The sequence below is a fragment of the Platichthys flesus genome, chromosome 2, assembly GCF_949316205.1.
Source record: "Platichthys flesus chromosome 2, fPlaFle2.1, whole genome shotgun sequence".
Classification (NCBI taxonomy): Eukaryota; Metazoa; Chordata; class Actinopteri; order Pleuronectiformes; family Pleuronectidae; genus Platichthys; species Platichthys flesus.
In genome coordinates, this window is record NC_084946.1 from 18,576,267 (window position 1) to 18,601,464 (window position 25,198).

At 41.5% G+C, this 25,198-nt stretch overlaps 4 protein-coding genes across 7 annotated transcripts; 1 reads left to right on the forward strand and 3 right to left on the reverse strand.

Annotated features, from left to right (window-relative positions):
* Positions 1-991: 991 nt before the first annotated feature.
* Positions 992-7,975, reverse strand: zmynd10 (zinc finger, MYND-type containing 10). The gene is made up of 12 exons (XM_062411440.1): positions 7,807-7,975; positions 7,360-7,468; positions 5,518-5,634; positions 5,383-5,436; positions 5,146-5,292; positions 4,961-5,049; positions 4,187-4,281; positions 3,921-4,093; positions 3,480-3,605; positions 3,279-3,400; positions 3,062-3,187; positions 992-2,576 (listed from the first exon to the last, which is right to left on the reverse strand). Exons 1-12 carry the CDS (start codon positions 7,890-7,892, stop codon positions 2,477-2,479), a joined length of 1,344 nt encoding a protein of 447 aa, XP_062267424.1. The 5' UTR covers positions 7,893-7,975; the 3' UTR covers positions 992-2,476.
* A 1,058-nt stretch (positions 7,976-9,033) lies between these two features.
* On the reverse strand, positions 9,034-13,625 carry nprl2 (NPR2 like, GATOR1 complex subunit). Of its 3 annotated transcripts, none has more exons than XR_009924099.1 (11): positions 13,183-13,625; positions 12,674-12,765; positions 12,371-12,539; positions 12,165-12,273; positions 11,156-11,292; positions 10,888-10,985; positions 10,500-10,536; positions 9,882-9,975; positions 9,683-9,800; positions 9,433-9,526; positions 9,034-9,337 (listed from the first exon to the last, which is right to left on the reverse strand). XR_009924099.1 is itself a non-coding variant. In XM_062404132.1 (11 exons), exons 1-11 carry the CDS (start codon positions 13,252-13,254, stop codon positions 9,270-9,272), a joined length of 1,137 nt encoding a protein of 378 aa, XP_062260116.1. In that variant the 5' UTR covers positions 13,255-13,621; the 3' UTR covers positions 9,034-9,269. The 3 variants fall into 3 exon arrangements, 2 of the variants coding, with proteins under 2 accessions (XP_062260116.1, XP_062260124.1); XM_062404132.1 differs by having other exon boundaries at positions 9,433-9,575; positions 13,183-13,621; XM_062404140.1 differs by lacking the exon at positions 9,034-9,337 and having other exon boundaries at positions 9,468-9,601.
* A 921-nt stretch (positions 13,626-14,546) lies between these two features.
* hemk1 (HemK methyltransferase family member 1) lies at positions 14,547-21,952 on the forward strand. 2 transcript variants are annotated; one of them, XM_062404156.1, is made up of 11 exons: positions 14,547-14,871; positions 15,195-15,368; positions 15,449-15,540; positions 16,301-16,394; positions 16,561-16,707; positions 17,188-17,252; positions 17,359-17,408; positions 19,119-19,224; positions 20,413-20,508; positions 20,831-20,941; positions 21,171-21,952. In XM_062404156.1, the coding sequence occupies exons 1-11, from the start codon at positions 14,809-14,811 to the stop codon at positions 21,241-21,243; spliced, it is 1,071 nt and encodes a 356-aa protein (XP_062260140.1). In that variant the 5' UTR covers positions 14,547-14,808; the 3' UTR covers positions 21,244-21,952. The 2 variants fall into 2 exon arrangements, with proteins under 2 accessions (XP_062260140.1, XP_062260151.1); XM_062404167.1 differs by lacking the exon at positions 20,831-20,941.
* Positions 21,860-24,201, reverse strand: cish (cytokine inducible SH2-containing protein). Its single transcript, XM_062404179.1, has 3 exons — positions 23,707-24,201; positions 22,990-23,153; positions 21,860-22,824 (listed from the first exon to the last, which is right to left on the reverse strand). Exons 1-3 carry the CDS (start codon positions 23,724-23,726, stop codon positions 22,328-22,330), a joined length of 681 nt encoding a protein of 226 aa, XP_062260163.1. The 5' UTR covers positions 23,727-24,201; the 3' UTR covers positions 21,860-22,327.
* Positions 24,202-25,198: the final 997 nt, after the last annotated feature.

Genomic DNA, 25,198 nt, shown 5'->3' on the forward strand with positions numbered 1-25,198 from the left:
GTGTTTTAAAAATGCATTTTTTTATAAACAAAGCCTTATAACTTTTCTTTGATTCAAAGGGATAGTTCACCAAAAAAATGAAAATTCACACATCATTTAGTCCCCACTATGACGAAGGAGGGTTGGGTGAAGTGTTTGAGTACCACAAGACACTTTTTGAGTTTCAGGGGTAAACAGCTGCAGCCAGATCCAGTAATTGAAATTAACGGTGACCACTTCTTTGAACGTATAAAAACTTAAAAAATATATAAAAAGCCTCCATACTGCGCTTGTGGTGTCATCCAAGTGTCCGTAATCCCTGACTTTCAAATTCGACTACAAACTTTGTCATTTACATCGTGTTTTTAGCCTAAACACAGATGTTACCCTCTTCTGGAGCCGTGTTCGCCCTCAGATCGGGGTGATAATATTCCTATTTTCTTTTCTTTCTTTAACATTGTGAAAAATAAAGCAGAGATATTTATGTATATTTCAAGCACTGAAAGCAGTGAAATTTGGTGTGGTTGTGATTGATGATCTGGATTTTGTGAATCAAAATATATATTTTATAAAGGGGAGGGGTGATCTTTATTCAGTTACTGCATAGTAACAAATATTCTTTCAACTTGATCACATCATTTTGCCTGTGTTTAATGTGAGCAGTTTGCAGGAAACTTCTGTGTACATGGCATACACTCCTGATCAAAATCTTAAGACCAGTTAAAAAATTTCATGAATTTGCATTTTGCACTGTTGAATCTTAGGAAGGTTCTAAGTAGAGTTTCAAAATGAAAAAAGAAGAAATGGGAACAAGAGCCCAAAAGTAGTGAGCAGGCAATTTATTGAAAACAATAATTTAACTGAAGTAGGCTGTTCATCAGCTGATCAAAAGTTTAAGACCACAGTTAAAGAAAAAAAAAAAAACTCCTAAAACAGAAATTAAAGTGTCAAAAACTGACTCGGTAATGAGTAGCTCCACCATTATTGTTGTTCACTTCAAAAATGCGTTTTGGCATGCTTGATGCAAGTGTTTCCAAAAGGCTAGTGCGAATGTTGCGCCAAGTGGTGAAGATGGCTTCACGAAGGGCATCCACTGTCTGGAACTGAAGTCCATTTTTGTAAACTTCCCTTGCCATCCATCCCCAAATGTTCTCAATTGGATTAAGATCAGGGGAACACGCAGGATGGTCCAAAAGAGTGATGTTATTCTCCTGGAAAAAAGTCATGGTCAGACGGGCATTGTGAATTGGAGTGTTGTCCTGCTGAAAAACCCAGTTGTTACCACACAGACGAGGGACATGTCATGAGGGATGCCCGCTGCAACATCTCCACATAGCCAGCTGCTGTTTGACGCCCCTGCACAACCTGGAGCTCCATTGTTCCATTGAAGGAAAAAGCACCCCAGATCATGATGGCGCCCCCTCCACTGTGCCGCATAGAAAACATCTCAGGTGGCATCTCCTTGTCATGCCAGTAACGTTGGAAGCCATCAGGACCATCAAGGTTACATTTTTTCTCGTCAGAGAATAAAACTTTCTCCCACCTTTGAATGTCCCATGTTTGGTGCTCCCTTGCAAAGTCTAAACGGACAATTTTGTGGCATTGAAGGAGACGTGGGCTTTGAAGATGTTCTTGTTTTTGAAGCCCTTCCTTCGCAGATGCCGTCTGATGGTTATTGGGCTGCAGTCAGCACCAGTAATGGCCTTAATTTGGGACGAGGATCGTCCCGTGTCTTGACAGACAGCCATTCGGATCCTCCGGCTCAGCGCCGATGAGATTTTTTTGGGTCTACCACTTGAATTTTTTGTTCCATAACCCTGAGGATCTTTTAAGAAATGCAAAATGACTTACTGTGTCCAACCTCAGCAGCGATGGCACGTTGTGAGAGGCCTGGTTTATGCAGTTCAACAATCCTACCACGTTCAAAGACGGCGAGCTGTTTTGCCTTTGCCATCAAGAGATGTTCACAGTGTGATTACTTGACAGGAAATGACATGGAATCCAAATTTTTGCACAGATTTTGGCTTTTAAAGGCTGTGGTCTTAAACTTTTGATCAGCTGATGAACAGCCTATTTGAGTTAAATTGTTGTTTTCAATAAATCGCCTGCTCACAACTTTTGGGCTCTTGTTCCCATTTCTTCTTCATGCAATTTTTTAACTGGTCTTAAGATTTTGATCAGGAGTGTATGTATCTGATCTCAAAATACATCTATATGCAGATTAACCAGCCAGCCTTGGCGTAGGGATTCACTCTCTGCGTTCCCTTCTAGTTTATGATATAGGAACAAACACTACAGGGTTCAAAACAAAAAGGAAAAGCTAAACTCTGTAACAGGGGATGAACCTTCCAAGCATTAAAAGAAAGAAGATTCCTTATTTATAATCTACAAGAATGTAAAAATTAAATGTCCACATGTTTTCCACACATCTTTGGAATAAAGAGTAACATCTTGCAATTTCCATCAGTTTATACATTAGTGAGCAACGGTTTGTCTTTCAGTCCTGGATGTGCAGATCCATCTGGATCTTCTCTGTGGCCTCGACCATGAGCTGACACGCTTTCTTGTGCTTCGGCCAGTGCTTCACCTGACATTCTCTGCAAAGCACAAACAAAACAAAGAGATTAAAAAGATTGTACATTTGAGTTAAAACTGAAGTGGTGAACCCTGAACTGATCTATATTTTCCTTCAGAAAAATATTTATTTAAGAAATGGAGAAGTACAGATAATTTGTCTGATGGCATTTAAGAGTTGGGCCTTGGTTGAGGAACAAGCTCCTCTGAGAGTTACAGTGTGATGTCTGATGCAATCACAAATCAACTACATACATTAATGGAAGTAAACCAAGAAGAGTCTATCAGATTCCCAAACCGACTCAACGGACTGCTTCCAACTGTTATTGTGAAATCCATGTCACAGAATCGAACCTCACTGTCTGAATCTCAAAGCATCGGAGACTAATTTCAGCAGCTTGTACTGTACATATGATTCCTTAAGTCATGAGCACCAAACTGTTTAACTCTTAACTACAATGGTCCTGGTCCGGTCTAACTGCTGGACTCCCATCGATACAGGACGTACCTGTTACAGTACCATTCCCCCTGACAGCGAGAGCATCTCTTTGCCGCCTCTTTCCCACAGCCTCCACACTTTGGCTTCTCAGGGAGTAAACTCTCCATCACATCCAAGTTGTACGTCTGAGCCAACCTGGTTAAAAAAAAAACACACAGCTATTATCTCAACCCCAATGTCATATGAACGGAGTCTGGTGAGTTAGATCTCGTGTTTTCAGTATTACCTCTCTGCATGTAGTCGCAGGTCATTTTCGGACGGGTTGAACGTTTCTTTCACTTGATACTTTGCTATTGCCTTCCACTTCCCGGAGTTCTCACTCACAATGTGGTTCCAGATTTCGGGGATCTGCGCAAACAGAAACATTGAAAGTAAATCCACTGGGACCCAGTTTGACATAAGGATATGTGTGTGTCTGACAGTGTACCTGCTCCAAAACGAGCTCTTTTTTCGGAGGGCCTGGGTCTGTGACTGCGAGCTGAGCAAGGAAACGCTGCAGCTCCACCAGGTTTGGCAGCTGATCAACCAGCACCTCTGTCAAGAAACCTCGCAGCTGTGGCACAAGAATGACAAACAAACCATACAGTGGCAACAATAAAAAACCTCACGAGAATGATCTACTATGAGACTCCATCGTGAGGAGAAATGTGATCAGAGGAGGAGGCACGAGGCCGTCTGGTTGTATAAGTTATGTGACAGGAAGAGGATGAGAAACATATAATAGGAGGAAACATCTTGGTCAAAACAACCTTTGGAAACTGGACCTGTGAGGAGATCAGATACGATGGTGCAGGAAAGTGATCTGGCACAAACACACTTCCTCAGGTTCTGTGTGTACAGCTAATATCCAGTAGGAAAGACACGTTACCTTCAGAATCTGATTCTTATTGAATCTGTTGAAGTCGTATTTTCTTTGGCAATCTTCCTTCAGCAGCAGATTGTGAAGCAAAATCCAGACCTGGCCGTCAAGTTTTGTCATCTTTAAATGGTCGTCCACAGGAATCTTCTGCCACTTGCTGTTCATGTACTTCTCCACCTCCCCTAGGGCGGCAGGCAGAGGCAAAAACACCCACACATTGTTAGTAGATGTAAAACACAGAAAGACTTATCTGACATGTGAGAGGTGAGGTGTACCTTCTCTGCAGCGACTCCAAGGGCAGCAGTCGATCAGCTGAACCAGCACACAAGGCATGTTATGGGTGCACAGCATGCGATTGATGACACTGATACTGTAAAAAGAAAAGAAAAAACATCGGTCAGTGACTCAAGTAGCAGACGGACAGATTAGCGGTAACTGATTACTCATTCTCATTTCAAGCTAAGAGTTCTGTATTCTCTGGTTCCAGATTCTCAGATATGAAAATATGCTTTATTTCTCATTAATTGTTAATTAAATACCTTTGGGTTTTACACTGTTTGTCAAACAAGATAAGAAATGTAAGATGTAAAGGCAAATTGGGACAGGGTCCACATTTTTTTGGAGACATTTTCCTCCCATTTTTAAAAGTGGATGTTGGATGAATCAATAATTAAAACTAGAAAAGCTCCACCAAGGTCCAATAGTCCCTTTGAATCCAACCATCCAATCATAGATATTAGTCCTCAAAATATGGCCGATTTTTTTTCTCATTAAGATCCACGAATTAATCCCTTGGAAATTAGTGATAATGTGAAATCTGGCAACTCTTAAGAAAGTGGGATCTGCAAATTCCAAGGGTTCTTTCTTGGCCCGTGTCTGTTTCTTCTACTGTTCAGAAGTTTTTGAGTAAAGCTACTGACAAACAAACAAACCAACCAACTGACAGGGGAAACAAAACCTCCTTGGTGGAGGTAAGGACTGTTAGATCTCAGAATCTATCAAATAATAATTATCCCTTAACCTTATTGACGACTCAGACATGATCCTACCTGTTGGTGTGATCTGTGATGTAGCGCAGCACAGACACAGCCTTCAGCGAGATCTCAAACTCCAGTGCAACCATTTGAATCTGCAACTCCTTCAACAGGAAAAAGAAGAAAGTTCATTCTCATCAGTTTAAGCTGAAAAAAGACTTATCCAAAGTGTGTTGAAAATACAGAGAACCATCCTTTACCTCTATGGAGGACACATCTGATTTATCTTTCAGGTTGATCTGAGCTGTAGTGTTCTCCCTGATTGCCTTACTGGCCAGCAGGGTGAGTTTCCGGTGGCAATAATCCACCAAATCAAGAACAGCGTCATCCGCCGCCTCACAGGAATCCTACACAGAGCACACAAGTAACATTTTTACTTAAGAAAATTTGCAACAGATTCATATCAGTCACGAGTTTGCGTTTGTCTACATACTGACCTTGTGGAACATGATCGTTTCCAGAAGGTTAATGATTGTAGCCTCATGGTGGATCTAACAAGGTGACGTGAAAGAAAGAGTTGTGAGAGATGCTAGCTGATCCCAATTCTACAGCTTGAATAATTTGACACTCACCACCATGTAAAGATGAAATGTGCTCTTAGGATTGAAGTCCTGCAGCTGACATAGGATGGGGAACACCTTCTGCTTCCACACTTCCACCAGGATCATCTCATGGACCAGGAGAGGGATCTACAAAGGGGGAGGAGCAGAAAACGGATAATGTGATAATGCGCACACTAGCAGCTCTGTAAGACTTAGAACCTCCATCCCTGTAAGAAATGTTTTATTATAGTGTGTTAGAGCTTTTCTTAAAGAGATAGTTCACCGAAAAAGGAAAATCCACTTATTATCTACTATGCCAATGAAGGGTAGGGTTTGATTGACTGATTAATTATTTAAGCCTCGGAAAACACGTTGAGGAAAAAGACCCTCAATTTAATATAAATATATATATATATATGTATATGTATATATATATATATATATATATATATATACAGTAATACAAGGGAAAGGGTCATAAACAATCATTTTTGACAATTCAATCAAATGCAATAGTTAAGTCAACTAACAGTTACTATCACTGCAGGAGAAGTCAGTTGTACATGAGCTAAGATTCTAAGACTTTGACTTGACTATGTTATATTTATACATATATTCATATTCATATTATTTAATTTAATATTCCATTCACCCTGTAAACTACTGCTTTACTTGACTACATTATATGTTACCATGTGATGTTATATGTTATGTTAGATAGCATTTTTTTTTTTATATCCTCTGAATAGTCACCATGTACATTCTGCTCCTGAATCATACAAATACACTTACTTCACATATACTTATCTTATTTAATATTCCCCACTTCTTCACCCTGAAATCTGCTGCTTCATTTAACTTTGACTTTAATTTGACTATGTTATATGTTATACATATATTCATATTACTTAATTTAATATTCACTTGACTGTGTTATATGTTATATGTTACAATGTTATGTTATATGTTATGTTACATAGTATGTTATTTTTTTGTCATTTTGTAAAGTTGCCTACTGCGTAGATGTTTGCCTGCCATGTCATAAGAATTTCACTGCTCCGATGACGCTGTCATTGGTGCATGTGACAATAAACTTTGATTTGATTTGATTCGAGAATTCCCTTAATGAAATAAATTAGCACAACTTTAAAGATTTTTGGACCTCATTCCAATTGTAGGGTGCCTTAGAACGCTGTGTTCCTCAAGCTATTGTTAACACGAGACAGAAGTGTTCGGTCCACAAACAAAGTGTTCTGTCGGAGTTTCAGGGGATAAACAGGGATGCAACCAAATCCAATACAATTGAAGTAAACGGGACCCGTGACCCATGGTGTAAATGACACAGCTTTGAGTCAAATATGAATGTCGGGGCTTACCGACACTTTGATGACACCACAGGAGCAGTATGGAGGCACGTTATGTTTGTCTCTGTTATTTAGAAGAAGGGGGGGGGGGGGGGGGGTCACCTTGGCTGCAACACTGTTTACCCCTGAGACTCCAGAAGTGTTTTGTGGACTCAAACCCCCGACCCTCCATTGGCACAGTATTGAGTAGAGAATGAGTGAATTTTCATTTTTTTTGGCGAACTATCTCTTTAATGCCAACAACATTAAAGAAATCAGGTGAATACAGTGGTGCAGTGGTAAGCACTGTCACCACACAGCGTCTTGTTTTGCATGTTCCCCTTGTGTCGGTGTGGGTTTTCTCCAGGTACCCTATAGCTTCCTCCCACAGGCTCAAGACCACGGCCTCCCTCAGGACATGTAGATGGATGGTTAGGCTAACTGGAGACTCTACCCGTGAGTTAAGATTGGATCAAGTGCCCCCTGCAACCCTTAAAAAGAATAAGCAACACAAGGAGGTGGCAGATACCTTCTCATAGGACACCAGCAGCTCCTTGATGAACTCATCCTGCATGGCAGAGGCGTTCAGGATCGCTTGCATGTTCAGTTTCTCGATGTACTCATGCTGCCTGAACCACCTGTGGACACACAGAGTAAAGCACCATTATATCATTTGAGATCCTTAAAAATAAGTAAAAATGCACAAAACAAAGATGCAGCAGGTTCTTTAGTGAGAGGGTTTACTATGGTTTAAATCACTGTGAACTGAATAACTGCTGGTTGGACCAAACATGACATGCACAGAAATGTAATGGATCCTTCCACCGTTTCCTGACACGTTTTCCATTTAGCTGAATATCTGTTAGCTCTCCTTGCCTTACTACTGCACAGCTGGTTAACAGTGGGTAGCTGACCTAGTCAAGTAGCATTAACCAGCAGCTGGCTAGGAGCAGGGCTAGCACGTTGTGTTTGTTACCTCGCAGAGCCCACGGCCTTGATGGAGAAAGTTTCCAGACTCTTAACGAACCCCTCCGCCTCGGCAGGAACGAGCACAGACTCCATGGTGGTTGAGGGAAACTACTGGAAACTGAAATTAAAAGTTAACAAACTTCCGTCCAGTTGTTGATGTGTAAACAGAAGCTGCCTGTGATGTCACACTGTTGACCTGGTGTTAGCGTCTCCTCGGGTTGTCATGGGGACGGTAAACCGAGAGCACACTGAGCGGACGTTCCCTTTTCCGCCAGAGAGGGGCGCTGCAGCTTCAAGGAAAACGGCTCAGCCTGAGAATCAAGTGTCGAGGAATTCTTATTCTATAATTTTTATATAAAAATGAATACTACACTCTATGGTATTTAGCATTACACTTGCATACAATGCATTTACTATATTATTTATTAGACTTCCTCAGTTAGTTTACTCTGCTGACATTGTGTGATCTTTTCACCCTTGTTAACTTCACTCTTGTTTGCTTGAATTTTATTGAAGAACTTTATTTTGCACTTTTTTGATTATATTTTATCACATAGTTGCTGATATTATACATGTGCATATTGTCCTTTATATGTATTTATCACAGGTACTATTGGAATTGAGGATACATGTAAGCCTTCCATAATTTATTTGTGAATGTACAATGACAAAAAAGTTCTTGAATTTTGAATTATATACAAGATATATGTTGTTTCCTAATTAGATCATCTAATGTATTGTAGTTCAAAGAAGAATAGTATAAATAATTCTAGAGCCTCAAAGCTGTACTTATATGCAGTACTTTAGTAAATTGACTTGCCTCCACCACTGCTTTGACTTGAGTAAGTGTTAATAGAATAATGTTAATTATAATCTACTGTATAAGGTTCTGTTTTTCACAGTCTTATTCCATGTATGTTTTCCTTATATGGACTTTGCCTTAGTGTCTTCTTCCTACTAGTGGTCACAGACTACCTGCACAGTGTTGAGATCACAGCTCTGATCAAATCATCTGTTACAGGACTCCACGTTCCTCCTGTCTCTGAAGATAGATCCTTTTTTTTTTACTTTGGCCGAGCGTCTGGGATCACATCGTGCTTTAAATTTTCGTCCAATCAGAGACACCTCCCTGATGCTACAGTGTGATAGATGAGAATCTATACATGTAAAACATTTGGACGGAGCCATAAATAACCACATAAACTGGGCTTAATACTCAGTGATACAAAAAAAACAATGTCAAATTTTCTTTTATTAGTCACATAAAATTTTTTCTACAATATTAATAAATACCACCTTTATCTTTGACCGAGATGTTGAATTTACAAAATAACACTTCACTTTTCTCAGTTATTCCAGGAAACCTCTTCATCTCCTCTGAAGGCATCTGTGGTTGAGGCACCTCTGCTTCTTCAAGTCAGACGGCTGAATGCAGCACCGAGCAGTTTTTTGTTTTCAGTTCATTTCACTTCACTTCCAGCACACCACGATGCTGGGGTCATTCTCCAAACGTTCGTCCAGCTCCTGGTAACTGATCCCTGTAAAAAAAACATGACACCCATCGAGGTATTAGACTGTGAGCAAACTTTTGAGAAGGGGTTTCTTATCAATCAGAGGGAGATTCAAAACCTGCCTGTTTTGCAACAGATCTCATCATAACTGTGACAACCAGTGAAGAGTCGAGGCGGCCGGCTCCTCTCGTCCCGGATCACCTTCACCGGATATTTCTGCAGCCGACGAATCAGAGACTTCATCAGTCCGAACTGAATCAGCCTCCTGAAAGTCAACATGACATGACCAACCTGTAGATAAATGTCACTCTGACCTCATCTTTCACGAGCCATAAAGTATATTCCGGAACTGTTAAGCTGAGCGACACTGACCTCTCATCCACCCTTTGAAGCTGCTGCGAGTAGCGAGAGCAAAGGTCTCGAACTGTGGTGCCTGGACTCAGACCACAGTAGAGCTGGAACACGTCTCTCAGACCGGCTCGCTTTTGACCTGAATGATGTAGAAAAAATTAGACGAACATTACAGAATAAAAGAAGAACACACTTAAGTTCAGCAATCAGTCTTATTTACCCTGCTTGGTCACATAGTTGAGGCACTCCTCCTGAATGGACTTGTCGTCTATGAGGCTCTGGACTTTGGGGGTGGTGCAGTACACATTAGAGTACTGGTGGGAATAAAGAGGCACACGTTTCAGTCACCAACAAAACAGATGTCAGTTACGGGAAAGAGCCACATCTAAGAACATGACATTATGAGAACGCAGATGAAATGTTTTTGGGATAAAAACGCATTTTTAAAATAAATCCCGGATATAACGATAAATAGTTACTTTTCTTTATCCCAAGCCAAATGTAGGCATCTGGTAGTGAATATAACAGTTAAAAAAAAAAAGCAGCAAACAGGAACACGGGAAGGGAACTTGAGGTTAGAACGGAAATGGTAAAACAAAAACAAAAAAAGGAGAAGTAGCTTAACGAGAAGCAGGAAAACACTAAAAACAGGAATAAAGAAAATGAGCTAGAAACTGTGGAGGGACACGTCCTAAAATTTAGTGAAAGAATTCGTAGTAGTTCAAGATTCAGACTGTTAGCTTTTACAAGTCCACAGATTTAACAATTAAGACTTTTTTTTTTTTGGTTGCAGTGGAATAAATCCAGTGTGTGTCACTGTGTGAGTTTGGTTTTGTACCTGGTATATCGACACCAAAGTCACAACACCGTAATACCTGTGAAAGGAAAAGGAAACTTTGAGTGTATTTCTTTGCAGAAGTAAGTTTCTCTCACACTGAGATACAACAAACACACCGGCTGTACTCGGACCCACCGAATCATCTGAAGCCAGATAATGTGAGTTGAGTGATCATCTCTGAAATGATGACCCACATCAGCACTGGAAAACAACACAGTGGCTTATTCTGATGTGTAGACGGGGATCAACCCACAATGACGTTCAGAGTGACTCCACTGGTTTGCTGGATTATAGTACTTTACATTGAACATAATGAATGAGGGTGTTCAGACACACATTATACGCCTCTGGTGTGTGGGTTGCCCTTTGTGCACAGATATATACTCACATGAGATTCTGCACCGCAATACGAACAAGATTCAGCTCCACATCGGCTTCCGCTGAAATCTTCTGGATGTGTCTGAATCCATCAATATAAGGCAGGATCTGCAGGTGGCATCACACACTCCAACGTTACTGGTTTCTACTGAACCTCACGACCGGATCTATATTCATTACTATGCACCTCTTCATTATTACAGCAATACAGACAATATTGTACCTATCATTGTACCCATTGTATCTATTTGAAAATGGCTAGACATCAGGCCCACTACCTGTTGAGTGGTGAGATCCCACTGAGATTTGTTAAAATGCTCTTTACAGTTTGTGAAAACTGGGACATCGTACTCCTGGACAATCGGGGGGTCCTTCCGCAGCAGGATTAGTTGAAGGTGGATGGTATTTGACTTGTCTGAAACAAAGAGAATTGATTTTTGGAAATTGTAATAACTTTCGTGGCCACCATTTTCCAATCCTAAAAAAACTAAACAAAGCACTGGTGACATGACACTGGTGTTAACATCAATCAAAGATGATCTGATCACACGTGGATGGCTCTACAACTAATAATGTATTTAGCCCATCTAATTAGAGCAGACAGCTTTTTGTCAATGTGTGAGCAGGAAAGAGAGAGAGAGAGAGAGAGAGAGAGAGAAAGAGTGGGGCAAGAAGAAGCTGAATGAATCAGTGCCATAGTCTACAATGTTCAAACTCTGGTGGTGGTCATAAAAAAAGAAATGTACAAATGTAAAAATTGTAAAAGAAAATTCTGTAAATTATTAAACTGCAGTAGGTCAGATTACGTCAGCTGAGTATATGGTCCTTCAATGTTCTTCTAGGACAGTATACTCTGGGAATATAAATAATAGCATAGTGTGAATACTGTGTTTATACATCTTCTAAAACAAATGGTAAGATTCAATTTAAATGATAAACTATAAACTGTGTGTTTTTGTCCACCATGTGTTTTTACCAGTTCGAATGTGTTTGGCCTTCACACAGCTGTTTACGTTATGGTGCCGCTGTATCTTGGTGCTTTCTTTATTTGTCTCTTTATCTTTATATTCTCACTAAATGTCAGATCAGCCTTTGACAGGAACGTTCAGTGCTGCTGCCACAGTTTCTTGAAAATGAAAAACTGAACGAGATGTTTTCTACAAACACTGACTCAATAGGCTTTTACACGTAAATCACAATATCAGGCCTGTTTAATGTCGAAAGCACACGTAACGGGCACTTGTTGCCACCAATAAAACGTGTGCACTGTAAAGACTGTGATAATACCGATGGGTAAGGTGCAGGCTCCTGTGGCATTGAGTTCCTCCATCAACGTCGACATGATGGGTAAAAGTTTCTGCTTGCTCTCCTCGTTGGAAATGAAGCTGCTCTCCAGCTGCAACACAAAAAGGCAGAAAGATGAACACTAACATCTGAGAACAACACGGATATTAAAGCAGACAAATGCGAAAGGTGTGAGACTGCATCGCTACCTCCAGAGTCGTGAGGTATCCAGACAGCTTCTTCACTATCGGCTCCAGGGCACACGTGTTGGTCTGGGCATCACAGACGAGGCCGAGGTTAAACAGGAGGGCGTTCCTGCTGTACTTCTTGTGTTCGATGCACACAGGACATCCGATTAACTTCTTTCCCATGGCGGTGCTAAAGTACATGTGAAGGGCACGGAGGATAGATTGATATACAAAAAAAACAAGCAACATACCTCTAGCTTATATATGAAAACACAGTCAATGAATTGTGACAAGGCGACAGAGGAGGGGCGTTGCATTACTTACACTGTTATCAATTTGTTTTGCAGTTCTGGCTTGGTGATGATATAAACCTGAACTGTGTCAAAGAGCTCCCGTGAGATGTAGTCCTCTGGAACCTGTCAGGGGAGAACACAGGAGACCCTGCATCACAATATGAATCCAGTAGGTCCCACTGGGAAGATCATCTACTGGTCCCAGCTTGATACAACAACACATTGACGGATTAAATACATGCTAACCGTAAATAGCATTAACGATTCCATTCTGATTTGATATAAAGGATGAATCAATAAATAATTATTGATTCATCTGTTTTTGATTAATTCATTTGTTGTTTTGTGTATAAAATGTGACACAAGTGTGCGAAAAATACTGTCTGACTACTGTTCCACTAACTAATCAAGTTATCAATACAACTCTACTTCCTGAAACATTAAAAGACGAAGATCATCTCTGGAATCAGTCTTCTCGACTGTCTCGTCCAGACCTTTAAACTGTAACTGTGTCTGACTTCAACATATGGACACACTTACCTGATATGTGATCTTCGGTCCCAGAGTGGGATGAAACTCACTGAAGAATATACACTCTATTCTCGAGCTCATGCCTGTCGAAGACCTGTCCGCCCCGCACTAGTAGATGATGCTGTCCACCGGGTGTCTCCTCTGTTTATCTCATCTGCTGTCTGTCTCCTCTGTCTGTCCCCTGTCTGTTTTCTCCTCTGTTTCCTTCTGTTGTTATTTAGCAGCCATAGCTAGCTGCTAGCTGTTTTCTTCCGGAGCTGCTGATCTCCAGGGAATCACGTGCACGGCTTCTAGAGTGTGAACACTGCGCGGGCACGTGTTTTGTTAGTCGGTCACTTACTAAAAGAGCCTACGACCTGATATCAGACAGTTTGAGAGACTTTTTTTAATTCGGTCTTTGAACGCGACACACAGCAAACAACAGCAGCACTGGTGCGTTCAGGGAGCACCGTAAATCAACCGCGCGGACAACGGAAGCCGTGAAAGACACATCATCGAATCACTTTCCATCGACCGTTTTGGTGGAGTGCGTCAGCACTGTAGAAAATACTTGTCAGGAACAACCCCTTTTTATTGTCAGTCTATGGTTTTACAATTGGCTGTTCACAGGATCTTAACATGAGAAATAAAACATTATAATATCGAGTGGATAAATTGTGCAGAAAATTACAAATATACTTTGTCACTTAAAGTAGCCTTAAAATAAAATGTTCCCTTTATGAAGCCAGAGCAGAAAAATAGCACCTTTGTTACTATTAATATAAGATCAAATTATTACAACTCTATATAAGATAGCTACTCGTGCACATCACACACCAAGAGCCCAAAGTGACACCTGCACTCAGCCAACGAAAACTGCAAACCTCAAACTGATTGTTCATAGTTTGAATGATCAAAACTAAATTAAAAGCATTCAATTAAATGGTTTTTCGTTAAAGATTGTCTAAATAATTAAAGTTGCTTTTTGTCAATGGATTTATTTCTCTGACTTTTGCCTGTTGCGGTATTCTAAAAAGTCTTTATGTAATCTAAATTACAATTGCAATCAAAACACTTTTTTTGTGTGATGTGCTGACTAGATAGATAGATAGATAGATAGATAGATAGATAGATAGATAGATAGATAGATAGATAGATAGATTACTTTATTGATCCTGAGGGAACTTTTGGATTTTTGTTGTTTTCAATATTTCTATCATTATAAGTGGAAAAACACTTTTCGAATATCAGAGGTAATAATTGTTGTCTAATAACAAAAACTCACATTTGTACTTGTAGCTCACGTGTGCACATGTTGTACTTATTTGGCCTACTTGTCATTTCACCACTTATTGCTACTGTCCTTGAAGGCGCCATCAGAGTCAGTGCTGCGCATGCGGTGGAGTTGTTTCTGGTCTCGTGACGTCTGCTTGCAGCGCGTGTGGGAAACACCAACAACAGTGTCCCCCAGTGTGTTGCTCGACCACACAAGTTGTTGTGTTGCTGACCCACAGGGGGACATTAGTGACACAGGCAGTGCAGACCAAGCTGCCCAAACACAGAGTGTCAGGACAACAGAGGTCACACAAACTGCCCTTTGCTGTTCAAACGATGGCAGCACCGGTGTGGGGAGTGGGGGGTCTGCTGAGTTGAGCCATGTGGAGCAGGTCACTGGGTGCAGGCTTCAGGCTGTTTGGCTGCAGGAGCGCTGGACCAAAGGTAACTCACTGCTCAAACTCACCTACTTTTCATTGTACCCGAGGGAGGGCTGCTGGCGTGGTTTTGATGCGCTGTGCACAGTGGAGTCAAGCCGGCTGCAGTCGGGCCCTGACACACTTAATCACAGAATCCTATGAAATTAAGAACAAACAAACTCCAGTATCTCGGTTGCCACGGTGTAACAAGCGAATAATGACAGTCAGCACTCTGCTTTGTGCCAGAGCATCGTCCTGCTGCGATCAGACAGATGGTCCACTGTGTAGCTGCACGCAGGGGCTTCGATTTGTGGTTATTTGGTCACTCTTGAATCTGATGCTCTTCAGGGAATCTGGGGCTCCAGTGCTGTGCGAGCATGCAGCGCTCCTGTCCTACCTGCACACAGGATCACAGCCCTCCAGGCCATGGACTCGTGGAGGAAGCACTTTGAGGAGAGAGGAGTGCCGGAGCCTGAAGAGTCCAGCCACTACATCATGGCACATTTGTTCGGGGCCAAAACTGTGAGTTGAACATTTGCTGGGGAGCATTGCCTCATGCATTGATTGAATGTATTCTGATGTTCTCACATTTCTTTGTGCAGATACAAAGTGTGGAGCAGAGGAAGCTAACAGAGTTCCTCAGCCGAGAGGAAACGGAACAGATGTGGAAGCTCTGCAGCAGACGTCTCTCCAGGTTTAACGTTTACAAAAATACACTATAAATACAATATACTCAAGGTAGAGCTCGACCGATAAATTACTTGGCTGAAAATCCAACAAAATGTTTCCTCAACATCTATCTGACAATATGAAAACTTTTATTTTACAGACTAGAAAAATGTGCATTTGTCTACAGTTCCCAAAAAAGTGTTTATTTTCTTAATCAACTTCTATATATTTGGTTGTATTTGTATTTCTTATTATTTTTAGTTCCCTATCGCAACATTTATGGTGAGTCTATGAAATATTGATCCTTAATTACGTTTCGTTTTCAGATGACGACATCTTTGGAATCATTGCAAAAACATCAAGTTGTAAAAATCGGTATTAGAAATATTTCTACTGCTGATATTGATATCAGCCCCCAAAAATCCATAGAATTTAGGCTAAATTTCAAATATCCACATATTCAAACCACCGGTCCCTGTCATATCAGGCACATATGAGGAAAACACAGTAACACTGAAAACCTGTAGATCATCAAATGTATGTAATGGAGAATTTGACATATTCCCTCAAAATGCACCAAGACAAATGTGCCTAGTTGAGGTGAATTTACTTTATCCAGCCTCTTAGATTTTACATCAGAGGTACGTGTGTAACTTCAATTCAACTATTCCTCCCAGTTGTGTTGTTTTATTTTGTGCTTCATAGTCAAGGTTGGTACCAGTAATTGACGCCTGTGATATCTATGCAACTGGTTTTATTGTGATCTGAAATGTGTATGTTTGTAGAATGCCTGTGCAGTATGTGATTGAGGAGTGGGACTTCAGGGATTTGACCCTGAAGATGAGGCCTCCTGTGTTCATACCCAGACCAGAAACAGAGGTAGGAGAGGAGCAAAGACACACACACACACACACACACACACACACACACACACACACTCATACTCATATACAAACAAACACATATGTAAAATGTACAAGTAAATTCTGAAGAATCCTTGGATCCTACGTGACCAGAGCAATGTTTTCTCTGTGTGTCGGTGCAGGAGTTGGTTGAACTTGTGCTCACTGATTTGGAGACAAGGTGTGGGACTGAAGACGCTCTGGATGCTCTGGACGCTCTGCACACGTGTGTGGAAGTGGGATGTGGCTCCGGAGCCATTTCTCTCAGCCTCCTGAGGAGTCTGCCTCAGGTGAGCGTTGTGTTAATCACATGAAGCAGAGTTTTCAGCAGCTGTCCGTTTCTTTATCCTTAAAAACTCAATACATTGACATTTAATTATGCTTTTAAAATCATATTTGGGAGGAAATGTTTAGATGTTAGTTGGGTAATTTGGTAATTGGTCGTTTTACATTAAAAAAATTGTTTATATATTCCTTAATTTGAAAAAAGATCAATAAGCAAATTGATGAGATACAAATGTAGCAGATGAAATAAAAAATAACTTTGTAGTAGAATACGGTATTTTTTTTAATATATTTTATAAGCACAGTTAATGTTATCAGCTCAAACATGCTTTCTACTCTCCTGTCATAATATTGACTACATCTGCTTATTTTTCTCTCTCCACTCTCAACGGATCATATATTATAAAAACGCTTGATTTGTATTTTCTCCATTAACAAGTTAAAACCCATCATCAGCTTTATGGCTATGTTTTTTTGTCCACTAGCTTAAAGCCATCGCGGTGGATCAGAGCCAGCAGGCAGTGGATTTAACGAGGGAGAACGCTTTAAGGTTGTTTTACCTCAGCACATCCACTTGTAACTATCCTCACTGATTCACGTATATTGTGGATAAAAGCTTTTAAAATACAGTAATGCATCAAGTCTTCACTTTGCAGGTTGGGGCTTCAGGACCGATTACAGATCCATCATATAGATGTGATGAAAGGTGAGTGGAAGCAGCGCATTCAAATTAATAGACACATACAGTGCCTTGCATAAGTATTCACCCCCTTGTACTTTTCTACATTTTGTCATGGTATAACCACAGATTAACATTTATTTCATCATGATTTTATGTAATGGACCAAAACAAAATAGTGCATCATTTGGAAGTGGGGGAAAATATTAAATGGATTTCAAAATTATTTACAAATAAAAATCTGAAAAGTGTTGAGTGCATATGTATTCACCCCATTTACTGTGAAACCCCTAAAAACAATCTGGTGCGACCAATTGCCTTCACAAGTCACATTTGCAAGTCACATACTTAGTAAATAGGGTCCACATGTCTGCAATTTAATCTCAGTATAAATACACCTGTTCTGTGAAGGACTCAGACTTTGTTACAGATCATTTCTGAACAAACAGCATCATGAAGACCAAGGAGCTCACCAAACAGGTCAGGGATAAAGTTGTGGAGAAGTATGAAGCAGGGTTAGGTTATAAAAAAATATCCAGAGCTTTGAACATCTCACGGAGCACCATAAAATCCATCATAAGAAAATGGAAAGAATATGGCACAACTGCAAACCTACCAAGACAAGGCCGTCCACCCAAACTGAAAAGCCGGACAAGGAGAAAATTTATCAGAGGAGCAACCAAGAGGCTCATTGTTACTCTGGAGGAGCAGCAGAGATCCACAGCTGAGGTGGGAGAATCTGTCTACAGGACAACTATTAGTCGTCTACTCCACAAATCTGGCCTTTATGGAAGGAGGGTGGCAAGAAGAAAGCCGTTGTTGAAAGGGAACCATAATAAATCCCATTTGGAGTTTGCCACCTGGGAGTCACAGCCAGCTTGTGGAAGAAGATGCTCTGGTCAGATGAGACCAAAATTGAACTTTTTGGCCTCAATGCAAAACGCTATGTGTGGCGGAATCCCAACACTGCCCATCGCCCTGAGCACACCATCCAAACAGTGAAACATGGTGGTGGTAGCATTATGCTGTGGGGATGTTTCTCTTCAACAGCTACAGGCAAACTGGTCAGAACTGAGGCCAAGATGGATGGAGCTAAATACAGGGAAATCCTTGAAAAAAATCTGATGCAGTCTGCAAAAGACTTGAGACTGGGACGGAGGTTCCTCTTCCAGCTGGACAATGACCCTAAACATACAGCCAGAGCTACAAAGGAATGGTTTGGATCAAAGCTTGTTCATGTCTTAAAATGGTCCAGCCAAGGCACAGACCTAAATCCAATTGAGAATCTATGGCAAGACTTGAAAATTGAGGTTCACAGACAGTCGCCATCCAATCTGACTGAGCTTCATCTTTTTTGCCAAGAAGAATGGACAAACATTTCCATCTCCAGATGTGCAAAGCTGGTAGAGACATACACCAAAAGACTTGCAGCTGTGATTGCAGCGAAAGGGGGTTCTACCAAGTATTGAGTCAGAGGGGTGAATACTTATGCACCTAAAAGACGACAACTTTTTGTTCTCATTATTGTTTGTGTCACAATAAAATATATTTTGCACCTCCAAAGTACTATGCATGTTGTGTTGATCAAATGGGAAAAAGTTTATTTAAGTCTATTTGAATTCCAGTAAGTAACAGTACATAATGGGGAAAAGTCCAAGGGGGGTGAATACTTATGCAAGGCACTGTATATGAATGCAGTGCTAATAGATTGAAGATTTGAAATTTGTGTTTTGTCAGATCCAGAAGCTGCGTTGAGCCTCTGCACTCGTGCTTCTGCTCTGGTCAGTAATCCTCCGTACCTGTTCTATGAGGATATGTCCAAGTTGGAACCGGAAATTCTCAGGTGATTGAAACACACTCAATTTACACAACCTCCCCACAGGAAGGAATCGCCAAATAAATGGTTCTAACACTTGTTATTAACTATCAGCGTTGTAAATAACAGTTATCGCTGCCAGAAAGGAGATTATGTTTCGATCTGTTTTTTGGTTTGTTTGTTTATTACCTCCACAAACCAGATAATTTTTTTTAGTTTGCTTCATTCAACAAAAACAACTGGATGGATTAACCCTAAAGTAAAAGAATGACAAGTGCAGAATTTTTCACTTTGTATAATTAGGGCGTTTTTTGACATTTCAGTCAATTATAATAATTAATATCTTGTTTTAATTTTGACAATTATGTATGACAATTATTTTTCTTAAATTTACACTCAAAAAAATGCCCAGTATATTTCCACACAATCCAGGGTGGTGTCCTCAGACGCATTATTTGTGCGACCAACAGTCGAAACCCCAAAGATAATCAGTTTACAATCATATGTCTCATAGGCAGAAAAATGCAGTAAATCGTCTCATTTCGATAAGCTGTAAATTCGTAAGAAATTTTTCTCGCCTATGATTTGATTATCTGAATAGCTTCAGCTCTACATCCGAGTACATATCGACTGAGAATCTCCTTATGAAAACCCTTTTACATTCATTAGATCAGGATTTTAATGTCGATCTGCAGCAAATTGCAAACATTCATAAATATCAGTTCCCTAAACATGTCACGTTTTTGTCATCAGTTTCTATGATATAATCTGTGAGAAATAAATGAAAATGTTGTAACACACATCTCACAATGTAAAAGAAAGTGACAAAAATAATTGCTATTTTATTCACTATTTGACAAACTGCTTTTTGAAAATTGAATATTAGGGCCATATTGAAGGGAGAAAAAAGGTGATTTTAATAATACATTTTTTGATATTATGAGAATAAAGTCGTTATTGAGAATAAAAGGAAAAAACTTTTATTTTGGGAAATTAACATAAAATTAACGAGAAATTTTTAAATCATGACTATCTGTTATAAATGTTTATTACTATATATATATATATATATATATATATATATATATTATGTGTATATAAAACAGACATTTCTAAGAATATATATAGTCTTTAAAATGTCTGCTTTTTAAACACATGTTGAACAGTGTCGGTGCAGTATTAAAGTGATGTGTGGAAACTTTCTGCTGTTCCTAGGTTTGAGGACCCGTCTGCTCTGGATGGAGGTGAGGATGGCCTAAATGTAATCAAACAGATTTTGACTATGGCTCCAAAGATTCTGTCAGATCATGGGTAAGGAACCTCTCCGCCCACAGCAAGTACACACACACACACACACACACACACCCACACCCACACCCACACACACACACACTTACACATACCACCCCACCTGGATTTAATTCCTTACGCCAGCAGGGGCTTGTCACAAGAACAGCGTGTTCCTAAAACATGTATCGTGTTGCCTCTTTAATGAGTTAAGCTTTTCAAAAGACTTCCAGTGAACACAGTTCCAGATATGTGCCCCCGCTCTCGTCTCAAGGTCACTGCTGATGATCCGGTCCTGTTCATTTTAATCCATTTTGTGGTGCTTTATTTCCCTTGTTTATAACAGACGTGCTTACTTAGAGGTGGACCCCAGACACCCCCCGCTCATTCAGCAGTGGGTGGAGGTGAATGTGAAAGAACTGCGTTATGTTGAGACAAGACATGACATCACCGGCAGGTCTGTGTAGAAAATCCTCTCGGCTTGTTTATGTCACCTGGCCTTCATCTTATTTTGTCAGCATTTAACCTCCTGTGATTTCAATTTTACATAATGATCCATTAGCTGTCTATGGAAGTAACAGGCTGCAGTGATAAAACCTCACGGATTTCAGCTAAGCACCACCTTGTCATTCATTCTCATTAAGTTCAAATTCAGCATCCATGACTCTTTGTTTGTTTTTTTTTAGGCCTCGGTTCTGTATCCTCCAGAAAAGAGAACTTATACAAGGACCACGAGCTGGATCTGGATTGAGAAACTGAGATCCTATTACACTGGCTTTATCCCAGGTCGCCACAGCCTCGAGCCACCAAGCACGCACTTGCGCTGCTTTAATGACTCAAAAATGCAAAATTTTCAAGGGCCGAATTCACTCTCATGTCACTGTTTGGGTTTCTTAAAATCTGGCAACATTTGCGATCACCTAGTGTGCCACAATAGAAATGTGTGCGAGCTGGCACAAAAGCAGGCTCAAAGCTGAAGGTAATTACCGAGGCTTTTCTTAGAACCCTCCCTCTCAGAATCTCACCCTCCTCCCAGGAAGCATTCAGCAGTTCTGTGAATCTGCTGATGAGCGGTCCTCCCCTTCGCCTGTCCATTCGCTGACTCAGATGCAGGCTGTACGCATTGTTGAGCAAAAACACACAATGTGGCCTTTACGTCCTCACACACGTCTGCGTGTCTCACACACACTTCAGGGCTCAAAGGCCACAAAGTCTTTGTATTTCAAAGGTGATTGAAAATGAAAAATATTTCGTAACAAGTGTCACAAGAGCAGTCGTCGTGCGGCGGTTAATAACCGGGATGTGGACGGTGCCATGTGAGCAACACTTTCATTTAAAGCAGCACAAGAGGGAAAAGGATGTAAAGGACTGCAAGTTAGAATCAAATGAGTTATTTTAATACAAAAATGTACACATGTAAAAAGTAGAAAAAATGTTTTACTGAGAAAATAAAATGGATTAAAATGTTGTTTCAATGGAATCAGTGTACTTCTTGGAAACAATATGTGCATTCAAAACCGATGAGGGTAAAATAGATGTGGACAATTTCCACATCCATCATAAAATAAGTGTAGATTACAGTACTGAGTTCTCTCACGAGCTGTCTCTTACTGGGATTCTTCACCACGCGGCCCCTCGACAAATTAAGTCCGAATGCAGACGTGTCAGTTATAACTGATAGTGTACATACTTTGTCAGTAAGAACACAACCCTGTGTCCAGCCTCTTCAGGACTGGCCTTCAACTGCTGGAGCGCTGTCATGTACAGGTGCGAAGGACCCGTTTGACAGTTGTTTGTCTTTTAAGTCAGAGAAACGGCCATTGTGATGACCTTGAGGAACGCCTCATACCTTGAAGGGATAGTTCTGGATGTAATGCAGAAGAGGCCGCGGGAGTGGGAGCTGGTCCGGACAGTCAGAGTGTCGGTTAATGACGAGGCGTGTGAGGTGCTGTAAAGAGGGGAGGCCCTTGGGCTTGTACACGGCCCGCTTCAGTTTCAGTACCACAGAGGCCTCCTGGATGGTCTGCTGTGAGGGTTTCGAAGGAGCTTCCGCCTCCACATTCCCCTTGTCTGCTTTCCTCTCTGGTCCCATGTAGTGCTGCACCAGGCTGGGCACGCTGGAGAAGGACGACAGGCTGGGCCGAGCCGGAGAGCTGGAGTCCAGCAAGAACTTGGCGCCGCTGTACTGGATCCGTATACTGGTGGGGCCACGTGCAGTCCGGACCGAGAGGGTCAGCATGTACATGGGGTGGCTGCTGTCCCGTACCAGGAAGGCTCCTTCAGACGCCTCCTGTAGTGCAGCGTGGGCCTGCGCTGCAGTTATTGCTCCCCAGTACCAACCTACAAACACATTCCTTGATATTAGTCACTGGACATTCCGCATGTTACTTCATGTTTATTCTACAGTAAACAATCCTCAATGAAATCATTTATCTGAACAAGAGTCTTTTAAGGATCGTGTCTGTACGTCGTTGGCTGTAAAATGAAAAACTTTCCGAACCCTACCTGAGTTTTCTAGATAGCAGAAGTTGCTGGCGATGGCCCGCAGGTCCTTTGCAGGGTCCCATAGCGAGGGGGTGCTCTGAAGGCAGGAGTTGGGAGCTACGGTTCCAGCCCGCATGCCCTGCGGGGCGTCAGTGGACAGAGCACTGGGCAGAAGAGCTCTAGGTCTGGAAATGAGATGGAAGATAAAGGTTTAAATGGCATGAAAAAAAAACGAAGCTTAAAAATAGTCATGGTCGGCTTTACTCCTCCGTCCTGCATTAATATAACTATTGACTTGAAGTGTTTATAGGAAAAAGATGTTCTATCTTATGAATCCACACTTTTACTTGGAAAACCACAAAATGAGAATACTTAGTGTTATTTATGATTTGATTAATTACATTTTCTGTCATTTGGGACAAATTTGCTATTTTTTGTGTCTACTATTACTGAAATGATATTGTTAAAAAGAAAAATGTATCTCAATCAGACATTGTCATTTAATAAAAAAGGGAAAATAACCTACTTAGTATTTAAATTAGTGTTACAGGACTTTTACATTTTTACACCAGTCGCAATTCAGTTCTGGACATCTCAAATACACCTTTAATCCAAACGCTATTATTATAGCTTGACAATAGAATTCGGAGAACACACGTTTTAATAATAGATGCCATTTCTGATGTGGTTTTAACACAGATAACAGAGGAGGAAACACACAAAGAAAAGTCCACTCACCCTGGTACACAAAGAATCATACTATTAGTGGAATCCTCTGGATCGCTTCAACTTCCCCAGAAAACAAGTGAAAAACAAAATATCCCGTCACGTTTATCTACAGAAAAGCCAGGTCCGGAGAAGTAAGATTTAACATGTGTTTAGAAAAATGTAAAAAAAAAACGGGGACACGAAGAGCTCAGCGTGTCCCAGTGTGTCCTCCGCTCGTCTGCGCTTGTTTTTTTACTCCTCCAAAATATATAGAAAGGCGACAGGAGAACACGGAGCCGGGATCCAGAGAGGGTTTAAACGGAGATAGTAGAAAAGAAGCAGCGGGTCCGTGCGGCGGCGGCGGCGGCGGCGGGTCGGAGTGTGTTGTCACCGGAGCGGGATCCGAACGTGTGAAGGACAGAGTGTAAAGGCTTGGCTTTTCGAATTTACCGTTTCCTGGAAGACTATTCTGAGAACTGTTCGCAGCACCGCCGGCGCTGACGTCACGCCGGCCGCAGCGGTTCCCTCTCCCCTCCCCTCTCTCTCTCTCTCCCCCCCGCCGGGTTGTTGTGCTGGGTGACAGTTAGCCGCTAAGCTAACACCTCCGCTCCTCGCATCCCGGCGGCGAGACACAAAACACGCGTCTTTCTCGCGGACACATCACCGGAGGATCCCCCCCAAACCCCCGGTTCCCCGGTCGTGTGCCACCGGGTGTCGCTCCGGTTCCCCCCCACCCCCCCTCCCCCTCTCTCTCCCGGTCCCACCCGGCGGCTCCTGCCTTCGCTGAATCGGACTCTCATTCCCAGGAATTGCGAGGCGGCTTCTCCCTATCCGCTTTCCAGGAATCCAGGCAGCGCGCTGACTCCGCCCCGCCGGGCCGCCCCGACACAGGCTCCATTCCGCGAACCCGCCGCCTCCACATTAAAGATAATAGGAAGGCGCACAGGCTATTTCCAGTAATATAGATTCTCCCTCTATCTGTCTGTCTATCCTGGGAATGGGATGGGGCGGGGGGGGGGGAGAGAAGAAAAGGAAAACACGGCGGAGCTTTTCCTGGAGGTTCGTCTGAGTTATTACACTCGAGAAAACAAGTTGTTATCGAGACAATGAACTCAAACAGAAAACGCGTTTAGTCCGTGTCGCTGTTTGGAGCAAAGAAATGTCGCTCGCTCGTTTGTTCCAGTTAAAATCATTAACTCTGTTCCTGTCCAACTGAGACCACAACAGGTCACATTCACATTTTTACGTGCATACTGCACTTACATCTAGCGTGTTGTAGAAAATTGTTCTTTCTCGATTCGTGTCGTGCTGGGTTTGTACCCTCATGGTTGAATGCACTTCTTGTAAGTCGCTTCGGATGAAAGTGTCAGCTTAATGTTATTCAAGATTCAAGATTCAAGAGTTTATTATCGAATGCACAACAATAACATTAAGCAGTCGCTGGCAATGAAATGCTTGAGTCACAGGCTCTCTAATAGCAATGCTCAAAGTATTACAACAACAACAACAAAAATGTAATAAA

Coding starts and splice junctions, on each gene's coding strand:
- zmynd10 (XM_062411440.1), bottom strand. CDS start 7,892: ATGGAGTCTGTGCTCGTTCCTGCCGAGGCGGAGGGGTTCGTTAAGAGT. Junction 5,293..5,382: donor AAACGATCATGTTCCACAAG/GTCAGTATGTAG, acceptor TGCTCTGTGTAG/GATTCCTGTGAGGCGGCGGA. Junction 4,094..4,186: donor TTGGAGTCGCTGCAGAGAAG/GTACACCTCACC, acceptor CTGCCGCCCTAG/GGGAGGTGGAGAAGTACATG.
- nprl2 (XM_062404132.1), bottom strand. CDS start 13,254: ATGAGCTCGAGAATAGAGTGTATATTCTTCAGTGAGTTTCATCCCACT. Junction 12,274..12,370: donor GATACCTCACGACTCTGGAG/GTAGCGATGCAG, acceptor TTTGTGTTGCAG/CTGGAGAGCAGCTTCATTTC. Junction 9,976..10,499: donor CTTTGGTGTCGATATACCAG/GTACAAAACCAA, acceptor TATTCCCACCAG/TACTCTAATGTGTACTGCAC.
- hemk1 (XM_062404156.1), top strand. CDS start 14,809: ATGTGGAGCAGGTCACTGGGTGCAGGCTTCAGGCTGTTTGGCTGCAGG. Junction 14,872..15,194: donor GCAGGAGCGCTGGACCAAAG/GTAACTCACTGC, acceptor GATGCTCTTCAG/GGAATCTGGGGCTCCAGTGC. Junction 20,509..20,830: donor AAGATTCTGTCAGATCATGG/GTAAGGAACCTC, acceptor TGTTTATAACAG/ACGTGCTTACTTAGAGGTGG.
- cish (XM_062404179.1), bottom strand. CDS start 23,726: ATGATTCTTTGTGTACCAGG. Junction 23,154..23,706: donor ATGATTCTTTGTGTACCAGG/GTGAGTGGACTT, acceptor TCTCATTTCCAG/ACCTAGAGCTCTTCTGCCCA. Junction 22,825..22,989: donor CTGCTATCTAGAAAACTCAG/GTAGGGTTCGGA, acceptor ATGTGTTTGTAG/GTTGGTACTGGGGAGCAATA.